Here is a 25,083-nt window from a genome sequence, read left to right as displayed (position 1 = left end):
ACTGGGGGTTCAGTGCCTTGCTCAAGGACACTTCGACTCGCAACTAATGGGGAGAGCGGGGATCGAACCCACAACCCTGCGGTTGCAGGACGGCCCTCTTACCCCACTGAGCTAAAGCCACCCCAAACAACTAGCAACGCTTTCAGAGCTTCTGACCGGTGGTACGATACGATTCTGAGAGTTCTCCATGTACTCGCTCAGCGTCTGCAGGGGTGCAGCGAGATCAGAATAGAGTAATGCTCTGGATCTGGACCTGGGCCGCCTCAGCAAACCGCGTGGCTGAATAATTCATCCCTCGGCTCGCGACAGGTTGAAAATGAGGAAGGCAGCGCTGGTGGTTTGGATCAGCCTTTTGGTGCAAGGTCAGTTCTGCGTGATGTTTATATCTGACCAGTATCATGAAGCCAACTCTGACTTTCGTCTACATTCTGCTCTCCTCAGTGTCCCACGGTGCTCACGGAAATTATGCCCGCAAACTGCTGGTTGACCTGATGGAGAACTACTCCAACGCTCTGAGGCCAGTGGACGACACAGACAAAGTCCTCAACGTGACTCTGCAGATCACCCTGTCACAGATCAAAGATATGGTGAGTAGAGACATATGTATCGCAACCCAGCATGCATTTAGGGTATAGACTAAATGTAAGAAGTGAACGTAGTTGTCGTGTCTCCACCCATTGATTTGTGGACTGCCGTTTCAAAGCTGTTTTTTTGCAACATGAGAGGGTGGAAGTCCAACTGAATGCTGGATAAGACATTTTCAGCCAACCACAATGTTACAATGAACTTTCATGGACTGAAAAAACAAAGGGTGAAAGGGTTAAACTTCCAAGATGAAAACAGAGACAATGCCGTGGTATTTTTTGTAAACTATAAATGACCCTGTACCTTCCAGACTACGATTAAATTTGTATCTCAAACTTTCAGTAACAAATCTGTTAATGTGATGTGCCTTGAGTCAAACTTTGACAAAGCTTTTCCCGAGCAATGGAGGATGTCGGTTTTCACAGTGACTACATCGGTGGGGTGCTCCTTAAATTTGCTCATAGTTAAGGAGTGCGTGGCTTCTTCTTCTGTTCCTGCCGAGACCACCGGAGGCCAGCAGTGACTAGCACGGTACTGGAAGTCCGAGAAGGGGCTGCATCCAGTCGGTCTGATTGAGTTTAACAGGAATAACCTTTATTGTTACCTGTCTCTCTCTTTTAATGTGTTTGTATGTGCAGGATGAAAGGAACCAGGTGCTGACCACGTACCTGTGGATCAGGCAGATCTGGCATGACGCCTACCTGAAGTGGGACAAGGAGGACTACGATGACCTTGAGATGATCAACATCCCAAGCGACCTGGTTTGGAAGCCCGACATCGTCCTGTACAACAAGTCTGTGACACAGTTCCAAGTGCACCTGTATAGCAGTGTGTGTGTGTGTGTGTGTGTGTGTGTGTGTGTGTGTGTGTGTAACTAACTGCGTGTCCTCTCCTCTCTGTCGGAGTAGGGCAGATGAGGACTCTGCAGATGGATCCAGCACTAATGTGAAGCTGCGTTATAACGGAGAGATCATCTGGGACTCTCCAGCGATCACAAAGAGCACGTGTGTGGTGGACGTCTCCTACTTCCCCTTCGACTGGCAGCAGTGCAAGCTGACCTTCGGCTCCTGGACCTACAACGGCAACCAGGTGTGTTTAAACAGGGCCTGAAGGGCGAATGAGACGGGGATCACACCTTTGGTCTGGTTCGAATCAGTTAATATTTTGGGTTAAGGACTGTTGTCGAGGCTGTAAATGCTTAAAGGATCTCTTGCAGCCGTAGATTGTATTTAGTGAATATAATCATGGTGAGGTCACCATTAATTTGTGGATTGCTGTTACGAAGCTTCGAGTTTGCCGATTTTGCCGTCGCCATCTTGGATTACATGTCGCCATGTGGCTTTGTTTGTAACCAATGAATGGAAGTGACCATCTTTAGAATGTGAAGCAGTGACGTCGTTTACGGCTCTGGTGGCGGCAGCGACCTGTCAATCACATGAAGCCCGCCCCCTAAAGCATACTCCATTTGACACTGAATGGAAAATCATTTACTCAATGAACATTATGTTGTATTGAAGAACACTTGAAACTAGAGATTGAGACCATAAACTCATGTTTACAATGTTTACTCAGGGAATACATAAAGAGAGAAGTAGAGTCATTTTCTCATAGACTTCTATACAACCAGACTTATTTTAGAGACCAGAGGAGTTGCATCCTGGAGGTTAGTAGAGAGAATGCAAGTTTTACTTCTGCATTGGCTTCACTCGACTGAACCGGAAGCCGCCGCCTGCTAGCAGCAAACAACTATTTGCAAGGTAAAGATATAGTATGGCAGAGACATTGCCAAAGAAGCAGAGACATAGCCGGGCAGGCCATCAGCCTGAAAATAGTTATTCTACCCTGGACCCCTTTATATGTGGCTTCTAAAACATTTGTATTTTTCCTCTAATAGTGTCAGTTTTAATTGTATTCCCAATGGCTTCAAATTTTCACACCTAATCAGAATACCAAATCATCCATATAAACAAGGCAATCCATTTTTCCAGCATAATCTACTTCACTGCTGTCCGTCTGATCTAAAAGTGGGGTGCTCCTAGAGATAAATGGAGAGAATTATCAGCTAAATCGGCAGCTCCACTGGACTTTATAGAGCTTTATAGGAGCTTTATAGAGCTTTATAGAGCTTTATAGGAGCGTAGTTGTCCAGCCTGAGAGCAGCTCACTTCTTCTTGGGTGCTGCTTTCTTGGCTTTGGGCTTCACAGCCTTCTTGACGGGGGTCTTCCTGGCTGTGGGGGGCTTCCTCGCCACCTTGGTGGGGCTCTTCAAGGGCTTTTTGGGGCTCTTTGCGGCCTTCTTTGGGCTCTTGGCCACTGCTGCGGGTTTCTTCGCCACTGCTGCGGGCTTCTTGGCCACTGCTGCGGGCTTTTTGGCCGCTGCGGGTTTCTTAGCCTTCTTCGGGGACTTCTTTGCGGCTACAGGTTTCTTGGCTGCCGCTGCTTTGGGCTTCTTGGCAGCTGCGGGTTTCTTCGCTGCGGGCTTCTTGGCAGCGGGAGCGACTTTCTCCTGCTTGCTGATCTTGAAGGAGCCGGAGGCCCCGGTCCCCTTGGTCTGGACCAGCGTCCCCTTGGTCACTAGGTTCTTGATGGCGGTCTTGACGCGGGACTTGTTCTTGTCCACATCGTATCCTCCGGCGGTCAGAGCCTTCTTGACGGCGGCAGCAGACACGCCGCTCCGCTCCTTGGAAGCGGCCACAGCTTTGACGATGAGCTCCGCCACGCTGGGACCAGCCTTCTTCGGCTTGGACACCACCTTCTTCTTGGCTGCTGCTTTGGCCGGCGCAGCGGCTTGAGCTGGAGCTGATTCTGCCATTTTGTTCCGTTGATGCTCAGAAAACACGAGAGTGAGACTGACTGGACTGACTGGACTACTTTAACCACACCACATTGGAAAAAGCTCTGCCAACCTTCCATCAATACATAGACTGCCCAACAAGGAACAATAAAACTCTGGACTTGCTGTATGCTAATACTAAGGACACATACAGCGCCACTGCCCTTCCCCCCCTCGGCAGGTCTGATCATGACCTGGTCCGGCTGACACCCAGGTATGTTCCTCTGGTGAAGAGGCTGCCGGTGACCACCAGGACTGTGAGGAGGTGGTCTCTGGAGGCTAACGACGCTCTACAGGACTGCTTCGAGTCAACGGACTGGGATGTGCTGTGGACCGCACGGGAGGACATCAACAGTATGACCGACTGCATCACGGAATACATCAAGTTCTGTGAACACACCACCATCCCATCACGGACTGTGCGCTGCTTCCCAACAACAAGCCCTGGATCACCAGGGACCTGAAGCGCTTCTTAACATGAAGAAAGCTGCTTTCAGGTCTGGAGACAGGGATGAGCTGAGGAAAGCCCAGCGCAACCTGAAGGTGAAGCTCAGGGAGGCAAGGACTCCTACAGGAGGAAGCTGGAGGCCAAACTCCAGCTGAACAACACAAGGGAGGTGTGGTCTGGCATGAAGCAGATAACTGGCTTCAAGGTGGGAGGAGACAGCCAGGGGCTCCTGGAGAGGGCCAACGAGCTGAACTGTTTTTCAATAGGTTCAGTTCACAGCCCTCCCCGTCTCCTCCACACATCACACCTCCCAAACACCTCCCCTCTGTCCCCCTGCTGAGCTGCACATCCACCGAGCCCTCAATAACAATGGGCTCCTCCCCCTCCCCCATCTCTCTGTGACGACTGACCAGGTGAGAAGACAGCTGGAGAAACTACACCAGCGCAGAGCTGAAGGTCCTGATGGCATCAGCCCCAGGGTCCTAAAGACCTGCGCCACCCAGCTGTCTGGTGTCCTGCAGCGCCTCTTCAACCTCAGCCTGAGGCTGGGGGAAGTCCCGGTGCTGTGGAAGACGTCGTGCCTGGTCCCTGTCCCAAAGAAGTCAGCACCATCTGGCCTCAACGACTACCGACCGGTCGCCCTCACCTCCCATGTGATGAAGGTGCTGGAGAGGCTGGTCTTGGCCCACCTCCGCCGCAGGTGAAATCATCGTTGGACCCTCTGCAATTTGCTTACCAGCCTCATGTGGGAGTGGACGACGCCATCATCTACCTGCTGCAACGAGCTCAGTCGCACCTGGATGGAACCGATGTCTCTGTGAGAGTCACTTTCTTTGACTTCTCCAGTGCATTTAACACCATCCAGCCACTGCTGCTGAGTGAGAAGCTGCGGTGGCCGGTGTGACGCGTCCACCATCTCCTGGATCACTGACTACCTCACAGGCAGACCACAGTTTGTCAGAATGGGCGTGTGCTGTCTGGAACGGTGGTCAGTGATGTTGAGCCCCACAGGAACTGTTCTGTCTCCTTCCTCTTCACCCTGTACACCAGTGACTTCCAGTACAACACGGAGTCATGCCATCTGCAGAAGTACTCTGATGATTCTGCAGTGGTCGGGTGTATTAGGGATGGACGGGAGGAGGAGTACAGGGCAGTGGTGAGTGACTTTGTAAAGTGGGCCGATGAGAACCACCTGCGGCTGAACGTGGCCAAGACCAGAGAGATGGTGGTGGACTTCAGGAGGAAGGCGACAGCTCCTACACCTCTGAGTGTCCTGGGAGTGGACGTGGACATGGTGGAGGAGTACAAGTACCTGGGCGTCTCCATCGACAGCCGACTGAACTGGAAGGCCAACATCAACGCTGTGTACAAGAAGGGGATGAGTCGACTCTTTTTCCTGAGAAAGCTTGATCCTTCAACGTGTGCAGCAAGATGCTGGAGTTATTCTACCAGTCGGTTGTCGCCAGTGTGCTGCACTTTGCCATTGTCTGCTGGGGAGCAGCATCGGAGCCGGTGACACCAGCCGTCTTAACAAACTGGTTAGGAAGGCTGGCTCCATCATCGGCTGCCAGCTGGAGCACCTGGAACAGGTGGTGGAGAGGAGGTCGTTGAAGAAACTGGTGTCCATATTGGACAACCCGGACCACCCTCTCCACCACCTCCTACAGGGACAGAGGAGTACTTTCTCCAGACGTCTCCTCACGCTCCGCTGCCACAAGGAGAGATACAGGAGATCATTCCTGCCGTCGGCTATGAGGCTCTACAACAGTTCACCTCTTGCCAGATCACCCTAACCCTTCTTATATTTTGTGTTTTGTTTTTTTATTCTTGTGTGTTGCTGCTACTGACTCGACAAATTTCCCCTTGGGGATTAATAAAGTATATATCTATCTATCTATCTATCTTTATGGAGCTCATTGTTTGGTTGGCCGGCAGCAGACACAGTTAGCAACTAGGTGGTTAACATAGTGAGGCATTTAGCAGCTAGAGAGCAATGTGGGAAATATGGGACGTTGTTCTTTGGATAATATATTGGCTAAATAAACTCATGTCTGCTTACAAGTTGTGTTCTGCTACTCCAAAGTGATCAATTAATCAGTTATTGCAGGTTTAAGTTACTTTCAAAGATTAGGACTTTTGCACAGAGGACAGTGTAGAAATGGAAGAGAGAAGTATGACATGTACAATGCACAAAGCAGGAGGATGTTTGAAGGTGATTTTAACAATGCAAACTTCAAAATAAAACGGGAAATAAACTAAACCCAAACCAAGATCATGACAGCCCGGCTACATCGACAAAGCAAGGAGAAACTCAGATTTTAACTTCATGCTCTGCTCAGGTAGACCTTACTCCACTATATCTTTGCAAATAGTTGCTTGCTGCTATATTAATGCTCTGAATCCTGTATATTGCAAAAGCAAATGGGATGACAGAGAAAGTTTTTATTTGTGTGTGTGACTTACATCTTCTTCTAATGTTATATGTGGGTTTTAATGTTGTTCTTTCTGTTAATACTGCTAATACAGTAGGTATGGTGTAATCACAGGCCATGTGCCAGCCTCTTGTCCACTGTAGACAGTTCTTGGCTCCAGTTCCTCTGACTTCGACATAGTTAGATAAATAAAGAGGAAATAACTACTTGGTTTATAACCATGTACTATGTAAGGGTATTGTTAGTGTCTGCATCTACATGACTTTATCACATTTGCATTTGCTGATACACCTGGAACACCTGTCTGCTGCACAGGTTGACATCATTTTGGGGATGGACAAAGGTGACCTGTCGGACTTTGTGGAGAACGTAGAGTGGGAGTGCCACGGCATGCCGGCAGTCAGAAACGTCATTATGTACGGCTGCTGCTCCGACCCTTACACCGACATCACCTACACCCTGCTCCTGAAGCGCCGCTCCTTGTTCTACATCTTCAACCTGCTCCTGCCCTGCTTCCTCATCTCCTTCCTGGCCCCGCTGGGCTTCTACCTGCCGGCCGATTCGGGGGAGAAGGTTTCCCTCGGGGTGACGGTGCTGCTGGCGCTCACCGTGTTCCAGTTATTGGTGGCCGAGAGCATGCCTCCTGCAGAGAACATGCCCTACATAGGTTGGATTTATTTTCTCTGCATTCTAGTTTGGTCTCATTATTGAACGATAGAAGATACACAAGAATAAAAATGTATGGGTCATGAAAATAAGTCAACATTAAGATTCACTTCGGAATTCTCAATTTTGACTCAATGTCTCATACCTTTAACTTATCATGTCGTAATGTTAACTTACCATGAGTGTTTGATATCGTTGTGTGTGAATGTTCAACGTTCTAGTCTACAAATGAGGGCTGCTGGTATGCGTTGTCTTTCCCTTCATGAATGTGTCCTGTCCGTTGTCCTCTCCTCTAGGGAAGTACTATATAGTCACCATGACTCTGATCACAGCCTCCACGTCCCTCACCATCTTCATCATGAACATTCATTTCTGTGGCGCCGAGGCCAAGCCGGTGCCCCACTGGGCCAAGGTGCTCATCTTAGACTACATGTCCAAAATATTATTTGTCTACGAGGTGGGGGAGAACTGCACCACGGCGCAGAGCGAGAAGGCCCCACTGTACCCGGAGGAGTCGGCGAATGACGGTGACGGCTATTTCCACGAGTACCGCCCCGACGGCAGTCCGCACGAGTACAGCGACGGCCACGGCGCGCGTCATCAGGGCAAGCATCACAAAAGCCAGGCCAATGGCAACGCCAACAATAGCCGCCTCCAGTACAACCACAACAGCAGCCACGCCGCCAGGCTGGAGAGGGGCGAGGGGAGGCGGGAGCCCACACAGCGCGACCACCATGTCAGGAGGGCCGAGCTGGTCCACGCGAAGGAGCAGCTCCTCTACCCCACAGAGACACTTCAAGTCCCAGCCTGCCCCTGCTGCTGCCCCTGCTCCCAGCATCAACAGGTGCGTCCACCGCGGCATCGCCGTTTACCCACTTATCCAATTACCCTTCTTCTTCTAAAGCTTCTTTAAGCGCTCGCTCGCGGTTCGTCTATGTGTCTCGTCCTCAGGTGGTGAAGAACATCCAGTACATCACCAACTGCTTCCGGGAGCAGAAGGCCACGTGTGTCAAGGCCGCCGAGTGGAAGAAGGTCGCAAAGGTGATGGACAGGTTTTTCATGTGGATATTTTTCGTCATGGTTTTCCTCATGAGCATCCTCATCATCGCCAAGGCATCCTGACAGCCTACGTCATCTTTTTACCACCGCGATGACTTTTGCCCTCCCGTTACCGCTGGAGCTCAGCGCTACTCAAGAGTCATCCTCATTTTTACTTTTAATGCAACACCAGATAACGGTTTTGTGTGCGTGTCAGTGTTGTGGTCTGTGTGTGTTTGTGTGTGGGCATGTGCGGGTTCATTGTTGCTTTTTTTGCTTTTGACATAAAGAGGAAAAGGTCATTGCGCACAAGTCATCCATGTAACCACGTGAGCGCGGGGAGTCCATCAGAGCCTCTCGGTTAGTTAACGTCAGGTGTGCTTGCATGTGTGACGGAGCGGTGGAGCGGTAAGACAATCCAGGCATGGACTCTCTATTATGGATGAGCGAACAGACATCCAGCTATTGGCCTCTCATTACTTACATTATGTTTTCGGGCGAATGGGTGATGCTGTTTTCCGGAGTCAGTTACAATGAGAGCACCTGTGGATTCACCTTCATGTCGACACCCCAGGTGAATAAAGGGGGAGACAAATGTAGCTGATGGAAGTATTTGTTTGAATTACAAGTTTTTTGACATTTTTAGATTTGAAATATACAAATAGGCCATTATCTAATGCTGACTTTTGCTAAATTTAGGAACATTGTTTTTCCCCCCACTCCTCTGAAAGATGCAAAATTGCCCAAAATCTCCAAATTGATCAGTTGCTCGAAAACCGTATTTTTGCCTGGGGTGATTCCGCTTATGAAACACCTTCATCTGTGATCAACAAGAGGGCGAATCCCGTGGCCTTCCTTGCAGTGATCATCAGCATTGAGTGTTTTTTTCTAGTTTAGATGTAAAGAAACTGGTTTACATAAATTGTGAATATTTTAGTGAGATTTTGAGAGAAAGAGTGAATGTACATTTTTCTGACTCACCATAAAACACAATATTCAGACCTGAAAGCCTCCTCCTACCCCCAGAGTGTAACTGGTGAATGTACTGTACCTGTTAATGATCTGCTCATTGGTCAGGTAAAACACATTTAAATTAAATATGGTTCTACTCACTGTCCGGCAGTTTTGCGTGACAATACAAATCTAATTCGTTTTACATGATGAAACTTTCCATTTCTGTAGTTTTTGTTGTGCATATAAAATACCTTTTCATTGCTTCATACACCATTTTTACATATTCTGGGAAGTCATTCCCCTCGATCTGTTTGGAAAGATGAACTAATAACCAGCAACAGGAAGGTGAGAATAGGCAGATACATCTTTTTAGTGATACTGGAATATATATACAGTAGTTGTTAAAATCATATGAGCTATGATATATTAAGGACAGACGCGCCCACACACACACACACACACACACACACACACATGCTCTACACACAGTTCACAGGACAACAGCAAGCGATTAAATGAACATTCAATTCAATCGACTGAGAGAGCCTCTAGAGGGCAGATCATCTATTATCATAGAATATTAATTTACTGATGAAATGATCGGTAAATGCAGAGCAAAGAGAACATGTAAGTACATTTATTTAGAAAATCCCGTATAGACTGCTTTAAAATGTCAAAAGACATCTGTGAAGTTTATTAGATAATTTCCTTGCTATAACAGTGTGATTGTTTAAAAAATAGGTTAAAAAAAGTTATTCATTTAGCTTATTGTTCAGCCCACTGCTTTCCCAACTATTCACTGCAAACAATTAATCTCTAAATCAAGACATTAGTTGGAAAAAATCCTTTCATTGAAACAATAAATTAGTACGATTTTGCCACTAGTGCGCCGTCTTATTCAAGATTTGATTGTGACGGATACAGCAAATGAGAACGTAAATAAGAGCATTATTGATGATAACCTAAATAAAAACAAACACGTTTGGTGCCTTAAATAGACAAATTAAGTGAAATTTAGTGCCTACTGCCTAGTATTGTAATATAATTTCTAATAAATAAAAAAAAAACATCATCTAATATTCATAAATATACCAGACTGAATGTCTTAAGGCAGCATTTAAATAGATAAAATTAGTTAATAAGTCACAAAAAGAGTGATATAATAGTAAGGCAATCAACCATTTAAAATCTACTCTTAATCATTGCGCTTGTGTCTGGGGCACAACAGAATTGACTCCAGACTGTCTGAGGTTCAGCAGCACATCGTGATAGAAACAGTCAATAACTTGTCTGGTAGATGACATGACACAGACTGACCTCCCCTGTGTGGGCTTCATGGATCAACTCACAGCTGAAGTGGAGAACATCTGGAGATGTAGCACTGTAGTCATCACAGTGGGAACATTGGTCTGTTGGTCGGTTCACCACTTTGGTCCAAACAGAAATATCTTAAACTATGAAACGTGTTACCGTGTACTTTTGTGCACACTTTCATGAATCACTTAGGAAGAACTGTAGTAACTTTGGGATCCTTGACATTTTTTTGAATAATTTATTTTCTTTCGTGCCACCACCAGTTAGAAGTTAAAATGTGTGAAATACTTTGGTTTATGGCCAAATACTCAGAAGACTATAACAACATTCCCAGAAGCCTCAGCTGTAATTTGTGTTTAGATCTGATTAGCAAATGTTAGCATGGCAAAGCCAAACTAAGGTGGTGAACAATATACACCTGCTAAACATCAGCATGTTGGTTTAGGGCTTACAAACCTCCCGAAAGCATAACTAAATGTAACGGTGCACTACTACAAGGATTGTCTTGGCTCCTGAACGCATCATCTCACTCTTCCGGTAAGCTCCGGTTGCCAGCAGCGAGCATGATTTCTTCTTCTCTCCCTCCCGCTCCCTCTTGCTCAGTGTGTCTCATGTATAGTTATCCCCCTGCCTCCCTTAATGATAACGATACATGCAACAAGTGTAGTTTATTTGCTAGGTTGGAGGCAGGTCTAAGTGGGTTAGATGCACGGCTCCGCGCTATCGAAGCTCAGACAGCTATGCTAGTTAGCCCGCCCTCTCCCGTAGCCGGCGCGGAGCTACAGTCAGCTGCTAGCTGTTCTCCGGTGGTGCCCGATCAGCCGGGATCGTGGGTAACTGTTCGCAGGAGTAGTAAGTCTACACAGAAGCTCGCTGTGCACCAACCACTTCACGTTTCCAACCGGTTTTCCCTGCTCAGCGACGCTCCCGCTGAGGAACACACCCTGGTTATCGGGAGCTCTATAGTCAGGAACGTGAAAATAGCGAAGCCGCGGACCAGAGTCGTGTGCCTCCCGGGGGCCAGAGCGGGCGACGTGGAGTCTTGTTTGAAGCTGCTGGCTAAGGACAAGCGGAGATACAGTCAGATTGTAATACACGCCGGTGGTAATGACGCCCGAGCCCGCCGCTCGGAACTCACTAAAATTAATGTGGAATCCGTGTGTGCTTATGCCAAGACGTTGTCGGACACCGTTTTCTCTGGCCCTCTCCCAAATTTGCAGACAGACGAATTGTATAGCCGAATGTCGTCTTTCAACCGCTGGCTGTCGAGGTGGTGCCCAGCGAATAATGTGGGCTACGTAGACAACTGGAAGACTTTCTGGGGAAAACCTGATCTGATGAGGAGAGACGGCATCCATCCCACGTTGGACGGAGCGCGTCTCGTTTCTGCAAACATAACCAAGTTGATCAACGGACAGCCATATCTGTGACAACGCAGGGTCATAAAGCAGAAACAGAGTAGCCCCACACCCCTGTCATCCCTGTCACCCAGTGTCCCCCATAGCACATCCCTCCCCCGGGGCATCCGCCCCCTCTCACCCAGTCCCTCCCAGAGCTCCATAGAGACTGTGTCTGTCCCACGGCCACTTAAACTTAAATTAATTCTATCAAAAGAAAGCAGAAGAGGAGTCGTACACAATAACCTTATACAGGTTAACACCATTATTTCAGCAGTGCAACAAAACAGGACTATTAAATGTGGTCTCCTAAATATTAGATCTCTGTCATCTAAAGCTGTGTTACTCAATGATTTAATATCAGATAATCACATTGATTTATGTTGCCTAACTGAAACCTGGCTGAGCCATGAAGAATATGTCTGCCTAAATGAATCGACTCCTCCAAGTCATATTAATACTCACATTCCTCGAGGCACCGGTCGAGGAGGTGGAGTAGCAACCATCTTTGAATCGAGCCTATTAATTAATCCTAAACCAAAATTACACTACACCTCATTTGAAAGCCTTGTTCTTAGTCTTTCACATCCAACCTGGAAAACACTACAGCCAATTCTGTTTGTGATTCTGTACCGGCCACCAGGTCCATATTCAGAGTTTATATCTGAATTCTCAGAATTTATATCAAGTTTGGTTCTTAAAACTGATAAAGTTATTATTGTAGGAGATTTTAATATCCATGTGGATGTTGATAATGATTGCCTTAGTGCTGCATTCATCTCATTGTTGGACTCGATTGGCTTCTGCCAGACAGTACAGAAACCCACTCACAGCTTTGGCCACACGCTTGATCTTGTTCTTACTTATGGCGTTGACATTGAGCATTTGAAGGTCTTCCCACAGAATCCTCTTCTGTCAGACCACAACCTCATAACTTTTGAATTTATACTACCGGAGTGTACTCCGTTAGTCAAAAGTTTCTACACCAGATGTCTAACTGACAGTGCTGTAGCTAAATTTAAAGAAGCGATTCCTTCTGTATTTGATTCGATACCACGTCTCAATATAACAGAGGACTCCTGGTCTAACTTTAGTCCGTCCCAGATTGATTATCTTGTTGACAGTGCCACAGGCTCTCTGAGAATGACACTGGACTCAATAGCCCCTCTGAAGAAGAAGACAGTGAGGAAGAGGAGGTTTGCTCCTGGTATAACCCTCAGACCCGCAAACTAAAGCAAACGTCACGAAAGCTTGAAAGCATATGGCGTTCAACTAATCTGGAAGAATCCCGCTTAGTTTGGCGAGATAGTCTTAAAACTTATAAGAAGGTCCTCCGTAATGCCAGAGCAGCCTATTACTCATCAGTAATAGAGAAAAATAAAAACAACCCCAGGTTTCTCTTCAGCACTGTAGCCAGGCTGACAGAGAGTCACAGCTCTGTGGAGCTGAGTATTCCTATAAACCTTAGTGGTAACGACTTCATGAACTTCTTTAATGAAAAGATTGTAACTATTAGGGACAAGATTAATAATCTCTTGCCCTTAACCAGTGCCAATCTGTCCTCAAGTGGAATGGCCTTGGAAACCGCTGTATGCCCTGGTGTATATTTGGAGGCCTTTTCTCCCATCAACCGTGACCAATTATCTTCAACGGTTTCTACTTCGAACACGTCTACCTGTCTCTTGGACCCCATCCCGACGAGGCTGCTTAAAGACATTTTGCCTTTAATTGGCAGCTCTCTATTAGATATTATCAATGTGTCTTTGCTAACAGGTCACGTACCACACTCCTTCAAAGTGGCTGTTATTAAACCTCTCTTGAAGAAGCCCACTCTGGATCCAGAGGTGTTGGCTAACTACAGACCAATCTCTAACCTCCCTTTCCTCTCCAAGATCCTTGAGAAAGTGGTCGCAAATCAGTTGTGCGACTTTCTACATCATAATAGTTTATTTGAGAAATTTCAATCAGGATTTAGAAAACACCACAGCACCGAGACGGCACTGGTGAAAATTACAAATGACCTCTTAATGGCAGCAGATAAAGGACTCCTCTCTGTCCTGGTCTTGTTAGACCTTAGTGCTGCATTCGACACCATTGACCATGACATCCTATTACAGAGACTGGAGCAGTCGATTGGCATTTCAGGCACGGCACTAATTTGGTTTAAATCCTATTTATCAGATCGATCTCAGTTTGTATTTGTAAACGATGACGCCTTAATAACCACCAATGTTAATCACGGAGTTCCACAAGGTTCTGTGCTTGGACCAATTTTATTTACCTTATACATGCTTCCTTTGGGCAATATTATCAGGAAACATTCCATAAACTTTCATTGTTATGCAGATGATACTCAACTATATCTATCGATAAAACCAGAGGAGAGCAACCAACTCGGTAAAATTCAAGCATGTCTTAAAGACATAAAAACATGGATGACCTGCAACTTCTTGATGTTAAACTCAGACAAAACCAAGTAATTTTAATCGGCCCTGAGCACCTCAGAGATCAATTATCTGGTGATGTGGTTTCTGTAGACGGCATTGCCCTGGCATCCAACACCACTGTAAAGAATCTTGGCGTTATCTTTGATCGGGACTTGTCCTTTAACTCCCACGTAAAGCAAATCTCAAGGACTGCATTCTTTCATCTACGTAATATTTCAAAAATCAGGCACATCTTGTCTCAAAAAGATGCAGAAAAATTGGTTCACGCATTCGTTACTTCGAGACTGGATTACTGCAACTCCTTATTATCAGGCTGCTCTAATAAATCTCTTAGGTCCCTCCAGTTGATCCAGAATGCTGCAGCTCGTGTTCTCACTAAAACTAAGAAAAGAGATCACATTACTCCTGCACTAGCTGCTCTCCACTGGCTCCCAGTAAAATCAAGAATCACTTTTAAAATTCTTCTCTTAACCTACAAAGCCTTGATTGGTGATGCACCATCATATCTTAAGGAGCTTGTAGTACCATATTGCCCCACTAGAGAGCTACGCTCACTAAATGCGGGACTACTTGTAGTTCCTAGAGTCTTAAAAAGTAGAATGGGAGCCAGAGCCTTTAGTTATCAAGCTCCTCTTTTATGGAACCAGCTTCCACCTTCAGTCCGGGAGGCAGACACAGTCACCTCGTTTAAGAGTAGACTTAAGACCTTCCTCTTGGACAGAGCTTATAGTTAGGACTGAATCGGGTTTGCCCTGGTCCAGCCCCTTGATATGCTGCTATAGGCTTATAGCTGCCGGGGGACGTTTTAGGATGCACTGAGTACCTATCTCCTCTTTTTTCTCTCCTTAAGGATGAATTTTCATCTCTCAATCACACGTTACTAACTCTGCTTTCTCCCCGGAGTCCTTTTGACTTCACGTCTCATGGGGTACATCGGACCCTATGAGACGGCATAGATCCTATCTGCCTGATGGATTATCGAGGTCTGGGTCGTGGAATTCCTGTTCCTGACTACGCCACTGTCCTGTTGAGACTCCGCCCACTGTTGAGACTCCGCCCACTCCTCCTCCCCACCGCCATCTGCCTGATGGATCGTGGAGGTCTCCATCATGGAATATGCCTACTATGAACTATTCATACACTCTGTCATATTCATTGAATGTATTTTAACTCTAAATCTGTCCTTCTGTACACATTACATCTATTGCATCTGTCCATCCTAGGAGAGGGATCCTCCTCTGTTGCTCTCCTGCAGGTTTCTTCCCTTTTTTTCCCCCTGAAGGGTTATTTGGGAGTTTTTCCTGGTCCGATGTGAGGTTTTGGGGCAGGGATGTCTATGTGTACAGATTGTAAAGCACTCTGAGACAAATTTGTAATTTGTGAAATTGGGCTATACAAATAAACTGAATTGAATTGAATTGAAATTGATGAGACACCAGATACAACGCTACCTTTAGCGATCTGTATTTCTCGTCTACTCTTGAAGAAATAGAGAAGTATTACATTAATTTTTAATGTTCAATTTGTGTTGGATTTATCAAAGATGTTCCAGTATATTGACAGTTACACTGTGAACACAAAATCTCACTTCAACACATTTCACAAATCTGGGTCACTTAACCTATATAGTGCATTTCCCAAAATGACGAAATGACTTGAAGCCTAAATTCAACTCAAAGTGCCTTGAAACGGTGTCGCTCAGGACAAACAATCAGTGTATAACTCAAGTGCATAAATTCAGTACATAAATAACTGTAGTGCTAGCTCCTCTGTTAACACATACATTAAAGACAACAAACACTACCATACAGTTAGCTCTGAACTTAACAATATGAAACATTTGGTCCATTAATAAAGATTAAGTATGCAGTATATCACAATATACTCGCTACGATTTATGTTGGTGCTAGATCAAATGCACATGTGGGGGCTACAGACACCCCTTCCACACAGCACTACATCATGAAAACAAACATTATTTTCTACAATGGATACACAATAAATGTTCTCGAACATGATTGATAACAGAATGGTCTTAAGATGCCACACATTATAGCTTTGGAAGTCTTCTCATGACACTGTAGATACAATCTGTAAACTAGAACGGGCACTCGGTAGAGCGCATACCTTCGCATATCACAAGATTGGGCATTGAATTATGAACATTTTGGCATTAGTTGCATGCCTATTGGATAACGATTTACCGCGCTATGGTAAAAAGAAGATTCTGACCTTTTCATGACCTTGACCTTAACCTTTGACCCGATCAATCCCAAAATCTAATCAAATGGTCCCCGGATAACAACCAATCATCCCACCTAATTGCATGCGATTCAAGAAGATCTTGACCTTAACCTTTGACCTGATCGATCCCAAAATCTAAGCAAATGGTCCCCGGATAATAACCAATCATCCCACCAAATTTCATGCGATTCGGTTTAATACTTTTTGAGTTATGCGAGTAACACACATAGGCTACAAATAAATAAATACACGGCGATCAAAACATAACCTTCCGCATTTTCAATGCGAAGGTAACAATCATCATCGGTGCATTTAGCGACATTAAATACATTTCCTGACTTCTATACACTCATATTAATGAACATCTTTCAAATGTTTTGTAAAGAAATAACATTTAGAAGATATTTACCCACACAGAAAACAACACGTCACCAGTTTGTCACTTGACACGAAGGATTTTACTTCCTGCTTTGCTCTTTACGTCTTGCTGTCTTTTCTGAAGTACAGTGCCTTCTGGTGGCTTTAGTGGTGACAACCTCTTTCCCACTAGGTTACCGTGGCATCGTTACTGCGAGCCTGTGAGCATGTTGCTACATCATGTAGCTCAGAACACCGCTCTGCTTAAGTACAACCTCACAGCGCAGCTCTCACCGCTAACATGTTAGTTGCTAAGCAAGTTTTGTTGTCGTGTTTTTGTTATATGGCTGAGTAGCTCTCAATATGCACAGTAACATTTTCTGGCATCACAAGTGGTATTTGAGAAAGTTAACATCAACCAACGCGGCTATACTAGCCAAGCCTTATGCTCCTGGAAGACTTTTGGAAGCCAATGGGAGTTCTGGATAAGGACGGCTGGTTTGCTAGCTAGCTGGCACATTGCCAGAGTTGGCTAAATAGCCAGCCGCTAAATAAGTAAAATGTAATAACTTGATGCTTTATCCACATGCTGTTGTCACAGTGTAGGAAACAGGTGGTAACCTCTGGTTCTCCCAAGTGAAGCAATGCAGAAGTGTCTTAAAACTTGAATTCTCTATACTGACCAGCAGGGGGAGACTCCTCTGGTTGTATAGAAGTCGATGAGAAAATGGCTCTACTTCTCTCTTGATTTATTCCCTCAGTAAACATTGTAAACATGAGTTCATGGTCTCAATCTCTAGTTTCAAGTCTTTTTCAATACAGCATGTTTTTCATTGAGTAAATTTTGGTCCATTTATAGCCAAATAGACCATAAAGCAGGGTATGCTTTAGGGCGGGCTTACTGCGATTGACATGTCGCTGTTACCAGAGCCTATGCGCCGTCTTTACGTCACTCCTCCACATTCCAAATATCATTGGTTGCTATAAAAACAACATGAAGAGGCTCCTTTTCGAGGCTCCTAAACAGCAGTCCACAAACCAATGGGTGACGTCCTGATGACTATGTCCACTTCATATATAGTCTATGTTAGGAAAGCACATTGCCATTGTCAGATAAGTGACAATTTTTCTTTGATTTGCGTTTGTCTTTTTCTTAGTTTTTGTCTCCAACCAACACTGTGCCGTAAACCATGATGTTGGCTGTAAAGCATCTATTGATCCCCAGTGGTTCCTAAATAACAACTAATCACTCTTAAGATAAAGAGAAACAACAATCAAATGATTCGACTTTTGGACTTTGGTCTTGTGCAGTAGGCTATTCCTGCCTCCCAGATCGTTGCCTCAGCTGGACCATGACCTCTTGTATATTCAGAGATAAAATCTTCTGTGCTGAGTGTTTCAGAGACAGACTATTGCTCCACACCGTAACCAGACTTATATTTAATGGTTATTTGATGGTTTGAGTTCAGAGGGTTTATCACATCATAGGGCCAGACACACCCACTGTTTTGGGATCTATATAAGCGAAGTTGGGTTCTCTTTTGTTCTCGATTTATGGATGCAAGTGGCCAGAATCAGCATGTCTTCCATCAGCAAGCAGCTTTCTTCTATCAGCTGTGCAGGTATGTTGGGATTCATGTTTATTTCTTTGAACAGATGCTTTATTTCTGTCTTTCTTTCATTTGCACTATAGGCCTGTCACAATCAGATTTCCACTACTCGATTATTGTGGCCAAAATAACGATTGGTAACGATATTGCACCATTTGAGGATAACTTGAAATTGTTGTATGTGTATTATTAACATGATATCAGTATTTTATCTAAATTATTTATTGTCTCTTAAGGCAAGAGGCCATCTTCCTCCTCTGCTGAGATCAGATTGGTTTTGCTGGGGAAGACTGGCAGCGGGAAAAGCTCCACTGCCAACTCCATCTTGGGCCGTAAGGTCTTCGACTCAAAGGTTAGCAGCTCCTCCGTCACATATCGTTGTTGCACAGTCTCCGGAGAGTTTCGTGGACGGCAACTGAAAATCCTGGACACTCCGGGGCTTCTGGACACCCACCAGACTCCACAGGAGGTGCAGAAGGAGTTGAGGAGGAGCGTTAGCCTTCTGTACCCCGGCCCCCATGTGTTCCTTCTTGTAATCCAGATCGGGAGGTTCACCCAGGGGGAGAAGGAGGCGGTGCAACAGATTAAACAGGCAATAGGTTTCCCTGCTTTGAGTTTCTCCGTGGTGGTTTTTACCCATGGAGACCTTCTGGAAGAGAGGACATCCATAAAGCAGTGTCTGATAGACGGGTCCAAGGATCTAGCCGAGCTGGTGAGCGGATGTGGGGGCAGGTACTGTGTCTTCAACAACCACAGCTCCAAGAACAAGGAGCAGGTGTCGGAGCTGCTTGCCTTAGTGGACGGCATGATGCAGGGTAATGGAGGAACGTGCTACGGCAGCAAGATGCTCCAGAAAGCAGAGGAGGAGCTGACTCTGGAGCTGCAGAAGGAGACGCAGCTGCTGAATGAGAAGGAGGGGCTGTTGAAAAGGAAGCAGGAGACAGCCATAAGAGCGCTGTATGAAAACGAGCTGGAGATGGTTCAGCAAAAAAGCAAGAGGGAGACGGAGGAGCTGGAGAAAAAACAGGAGCTTGAAAGGCAGAAGGGGGAGAAACTGGCAAGAGATCTTCATGAGGCCTTTCAACGACTGGTGGAGGACTATGACAAGAAGGAGAAGGATGGGAGGATACAGGAGATGGTGAGAGTCATGAAGATACGTAGTGAAGAGGAGGAGAAGAGGGTTGCTCTTCAAGAAACGCTTGACAGAGTCACCAAAACGCTTGAGGAGCACAAGGAGCAGGAAGAGAAAATGGGAAGAGTGATAGAGGAGGAGATCCAAAAGGACAGACTGGAAAATGAAAATAAGGAGAGAGAGAGGGAACATCAGCGAATAAAGAAAGAGCAGGCCATTAGGCAGCGGGAGGAGATGAAGATAGACGCCCTTGAGAAGGAGCTGGATGAAGTCACCCAGTCCTTGGAGGAGCAGAACAGGAGGGAGGGGGACAGGAAAAAGCAAATGGAGGACCTGCTCCGACGTGAGAGGGGGGAGCACCAGAGAGAAAGGCACAGACAGATGGAGAATCAGAGAGCGGAGAATAGGAGAATCATGGCCCTCAAGCACGAGCTACAACTCATCAGAGTGAAGTTTGAGCAACAAAAAGTGAGCGAGGAGAACCTCAAGAGGCAGCTGGAGGAGGTCATGCGGAGGGAGAGGGAAAGGTGCAACAAGGAAATGTCTACTTGGAAAAAGCAGTTCGACAGGAAGTCGCGCAACGAGACGACCCAGAAGAACTTTGCAGAAAAATGCAGCACAATGACGACTGTGGCTGGATATGCGCAAGAAATGGGACTGTTGGGGCTGAACGCAGCTTTGGAGAGTGTCGGTACTCCCTGCTGTATACAGTAACGTGAAGATTTCTACAGTGGATTCATCCTTTTAAAGCATATGTGTAAAGGTACAATACTGTGACTTTTAAATTGTTGTTCTTATTAGATTCAACCCTTAATTCCCACTCGGGAAGGGCATTTAAATGATACCACAAGATTTCAACGAAATGGATTTAATTCCAGAGTGTCCTAAATCAGCACATGCACACAAATAGTACAAACTCTCACAAATGCCGGACATAATCTGATTATCAACTCCTGCCTTCTGGTTTGGATTGTCTGTCTCTCGCTCCATCATCTAGATCTGCATTCAAACATTGTTGCCATTAAAGATTAAATATGTCTTGGGTGCTATTTTAAGTGTTCCTCACCGGTGCTCTAACTTCAGCTTAGACATATGGTTCGGGCCCCTGGCCAAAACTTCTGCTTTTATCCACAACAGCATGTCCTGTGTGTGTATGTGTGTGTGTGTGCGTGTGTGTGTGTGTGTGTGTCTGTGTGTCTGTGCGCGTGTGACAAAGTATGCTGTCTTTGGTAAAATGAGGCTTCAGCAGCTGGTTAGCTTAGATGAGCATACAGACTGGACATGGGGGGCAACAGCTCGCCTGGATGAGGTAACACATTGCTTGTGGTGTTTCAGCTGGTTGCCTGGCAATCACAAGATCAGGTCAAGATGGAGGAAGACACCTGGTACCTAAAGGGATAGTTTGCATGAAGGGGGTTTTATACTTTTCCAGAGTCAGTGCCGTAGTTTAGAAAGGGGACAAGAGTACCAGCACGGGACACATTTGCTACGGTGGACGGGGGGCTGCAGCAGAGTGTATTCTTGCAACCTAAAAAAATATATTCTCGATCTTTATACTACATCAGTTGTTCTGAGGGTCGAATAATTACGCGAATGGGTCTACATTAAAGTGGCATCAGACACCAAGGGGCGTTGATCAGGCATCGGTATTTGACGAGTTGGGAGAGAAACCGTGTTATACTGAGGCAAATATATAAATTGTAATTGATCAAATGCAATAAGGTGATTTGTTTGCAGAATTTCTTCCACAGTCATTTACTGTATATATCAGTGTACCTTTGAGCAACATAGAATGTAAATAGTTTAAATAAATGGTTTAGGAAAGGGTTATACAGCCTGTTAACTCTGCTTGAATGCATTTATTTCTGGTAACATTTATACTGTTTTAAAAATGTATTCAATGACATATATAAAACAAAGTTGTGATTCATCAGACAGATACCTCTTCTAAATGGCTGGTTCACCTATTTAAGATAACATAAGTTTATGTAGAAATGGCAGTAAGAATAGTCAGGAATGTTCATTTGCGCACAAATCTGCTCTTTAAAAATAAAGCTTATAGTGAATCAGGTCGCGATGGTTGACATTTTTATGAAGTTCAAACATTTTGGAAGCACTAAAAGTTAAGTATTATCCTAAACATGTTGATAGAACTGTAAGTAGTAGATTACTTACTGATGAAGCCAATTTTGATTAAAAGGATTAAATGGACTGTACACTAAGATGCTCACTCTATGAGTCAATGGGCTAAACTTACTGAACATCCCATATTTATAATATTCCCTGTTAGCTCACATCCTCCTTAGAGCAGCTAACCATAGCTCGGTAGCACTAAAGGACATACAAATAAACCAAACACTGATTCCCAAACAGAGTGGATACATATCTTGGGGGATGATAGTTTTAATGTTGCTGTTCCTTCTTGCGAGGATTATCTTGGCCCATCCCTATTCCATTTTAACATAGTTCTCCATGATTTGATTTTGCTTTGTGTGTTTTGAGTGTCTAAGCCTCTGTCTTAAATGTCTTGTTAATTACATGTTCAATTCAATTCAGTTTATTTTAGATACAATATTAGTCCAATGTAAATACATGAACATGTTGGTGCTCAGTTGGGCGATCAATCAATACTGTATGATAAATCATCATCTTTCCATGAAATAATTTTATGAGATTGTGATACACAATTATGTTTTAAAATTGTTAATAAACAGGATGTACATTTCTCAGAAATCTCATTATTTTGCACTAAAGTTCTTAATAAAATGAGAAAGCACTTGCATGTGTCCTGTATATAATTCACACACAAATACTATAGTCTACAAAGCCCCGTGGTTATTTCATTTAGACTATTAAATATCGTGATATCAATATGTAAACGGTTCTAGTTTAGTATGTTATCTTATTAGAGATGGTTCAGCGCCATATGTGCCTGATTGTATTTAGCTACAAATATAGCGCAAAGGAAAGGTGCTGTATGAATACATCAATAACATGACAGATGTTTAATCAGCAGCTCGGTACCAGCTGAGCTGCAGATGGCGCGGTGGGACTTAAACGAACACGGAGCTTATTACCTTCGCATTGAAAATGCCGGAAGGTTATGTTTTGATCGCTGTGTATTTATTTATTTATTTGTATGCGTGTTATTCGCAAAACTCAAAAAGTATTTAACCGAATCGCATGCAATTTGGTGGGATGATTGTTTATTATCCGGGGACCAGTTGATGAGATTTTGGGATCGATCGGGTCAAAGGTCATGAACAGGTCAAATCTTCTTGAATCACATAATTTGGTGGGATGATTGGTTATTATCCGGGGACCATTTGATTAGATTTTGGGATCAATCGGGTCAAAGGTCAAGGTCAACAAAATTTTATTTTTTTTACCATAGCACGATACATTTTTGTCCAATTGGCATGAAACTAATGCCAAAATGTTCATAATTCAATGCCCAATCTTGTGATATGCGAAGGTATGCGCTCTACCGAGTGCCCGTTCTAGTTTAAAATGTCTTCGTCCTCTCTGTCAAACTTCCCTCGGCGCCGCGCGGTGTGTCGGTGCAGCAGCTGCTGCTGCGTGTGTTCCAGTCCGCTCTGCCACGCAGATCAGTCCGACTGGAGCAGGACGCGCGCTCCACGCGTTGAGGGACTTTTGTTGTTTCTTCTGTTCATGTGGACACACGGGTGGATTTCGTCTCGTTCCTCTACTTTGACAAATGGCTGAGCGCAGGACCGGGCAATGAATAACACGACCGGCTTGGATCTGGCGGGAGCCGGCGGCCGGGAGGAGTTACCGGCGCACCGAGCCCTGACGGGCTGCGTCCTGGCGCTGCTCATCGTCTGGACGCTCTTTGGAAACTTGACGGTGTGCGCCGCCGTCTGTCACTTCCGGCACCTGCGCGCCAAATTGACCAACATCTTCATCGTGTCCCTGGCTCTGTCGGATCTCTTGGTCGCCGTGCTGGTGATGCCGTGGAAAGCCGCGGCCGAGGTGGCCGGCTTCTGGCCGTTCGGCGGGTTCTGCAAGACCTGGCTGGCCTGCGACATCATGTGCTCCACGGCCTCCATCCTCAACCTGTGTGTGATCAGCGTGGACCGATACTGGGCCATCTCCAGCCCGTTCCTCTACGAGAGGAGTATGAACAAGAAGGTGGCCTCTGTGGTGATCGGCGTAACCTGGACGGTCTCCGTGGTCATCTCCTTCGTGCCCGTGCAGCTGAACTGGCACCGCGCGGACGCGGACGCGTTGGATCCGGCCGTGCAGGACGCGGCGCATCGCGGCGGAAGCGTTCACGGACGCTGTGACTCCAGCTTGAGCCGCACGTACGCCATCTCTTCCTCACTCATCAGCTTCTACATCAACGTGGCCGTCATGATCGTCACGTACACCCGCATCTACCGGATAGCCCAGATGCAGATCCGCAAGATATCCTCACTGGAGCGGGCGGCGGAGCACGCGCAGAGTTGCCGCTCGGACGTACCTGAGCGTTGTCCTCACCTGTGCACGGAAATGGGCGCCAACTCATATCAGTCTCACATCACTCTTCATCCCGACTGTGAGCGCCCGGGTGAGGCCCACCGGGAGCTCAAAGTCTCCATCAGAAAGGAGACAAAGGTCCTCAAAACTCTGAGCATCATCATGGGTGTGTTTGTGTGCTGCTGGTTGCCATTCTTCGTCCTGAACTGCGCTCTGCCCTTCTGTCCAGGGCCAAAGGCCCCGGGGGCCCGACGGGGCCCTTACTGCGTCAGCGAGAACACCTTCGACGTCTTCGTGTGGATCGGCTGGAGCAACTCGTCCCTCAACCCGGTCATCTACGCGTTCAACGCGGACTTCAGAGACGCCTTCCTGCGCCTGTTGCGCTGCCGCGGCTGCTGGCCCGCGGTGGGCACGGCGATGGCGAGCAACGAGGCCGGACGCCCGAGGCGGGAGAGCTTGCCGAACGCGAAGCTGGACCCCTCCCGCGCCACGACGTTCAGGGGCAGCGAGGACAGCGGGAACACTACGGTGACGGTGCTGTACAGGGGCACGACGGCGGAGCCGGTGACCGACACCGAGGAGATACTTTTACAGCGTGGCTTCCATTTGAGGCCTCTGCCCGCCGTGGAGGGACCGCTATCATGAGGTCAGGGTTTCTCTAAATTTCTAGAAATGACATTAGCACCCGTCAACTGTGCCATCATGTGTGCACTGTGCACTCTGCCCCCCCCCCCCCCCTTTTATCCACTGAAAGAAACAAACATGAATAATTTCTAAAGGTTGTTCCTATAAGAGAACACAAGCTTTTACGGTGACAACCTGCTCCGCGATGAACTCTCCACACATCAACATCTGTCCATTCCTGTTTAATGAGACCCCCTTGTTAGTCTTGAATGTGAACGCGTGTGCTACAGCCTCAAGGAACCACAAGTCTTAACGTAGATGACCAGATTTATGAGCTTTAAAATGCTCTGGTGGTTGGGATTATATTATCATCGCAGGAACAAAAGGAATAGTGGTTTCGGGACATGCACTTTTTCACTTCCCGGCCCAAATGTGAAGCTACAGCCAGCAGCAAGTCGGCTCTACACACAGGCTGCATCAAGAGGGGGAACAGCTGCGATTACCCACAACACCTTTCCCTTGA

The 25,083-nt window shown here is 46.1% G+C and overlaps 3 protein-coding genes across 3 annotated transcripts; 2 read left to right on the top strand and 1 right to left on the bottom strand.

Moving 5' to 3' along the window:
- Nucleotides 1–316: 316 nt before the first annotated feature.
- Nucleotides 317–8,086, top strand: chrna9a (cholinergic receptor, nicotinic, alpha 9a). The gene is made up of 7 exons (XM_056409388.1): nt 317–362; nt 442–587; nt 1,224–1,378; nt 1,494–1,674; nt 6,614–6,965; nt 7,261–7,808; nt 7,916–8,086. Exons 1-7 carry the CDS (start codon nt 317–319, stop codon nt 8,084–8,086), a joined length of 1,599 nt encoding a protein of 532 aa, XP_056265363.1.
- Nucleotides 2,747–3,397, bottom strand: LOC130190139 (histone H1-like). The gene has a single exon (XM_056409389.1). The coding sequence runs from the start codon at nt 3,395–3,397 to the stop codon at nt 2,747–2,749; it is 651 nt and encodes a 216-aa protein (XP_056265364.1).
- Nucleotides 8,087–23,198: 15,112 nt separating the features above from the next.
- LOC130189880 (D(1)-like dopamine receptor) lies at nt 23,199–24,581 on the top strand. Its single transcript, XM_056408871.1, has one exon. It carries the CDS (start codon nt 23,199–23,201, stop codon nt 24,579–24,581), a length of 1,383 nt encoding a protein of 460 aa, XP_056264846.1.
- The last annotated feature ends 502 nt before the right edge of the window (nt 24,582–25,083 follow it).

The sequence above is a fragment of the Pseudoliparis swirei genome, chromosome 24 (genome assembly GCF_029220125.1).
Source record: "Pseudoliparis swirei isolate HS2019 ecotype Mariana Trench chromosome 24, NWPU_hadal_v1, whole genome shotgun sequence".
In the NCBI taxonomy this organism is placed as follows: Eukaryota; Metazoa; Chordata; class Actinopteri; order Perciformes; family Liparidae; genus Pseudoliparis; species Pseudoliparis swirei.
The sequence above is the reverse complement of the archived record's forward strand: the minus strand, read 5'-3'. Positions and strand labels throughout refer to the sequence as shown.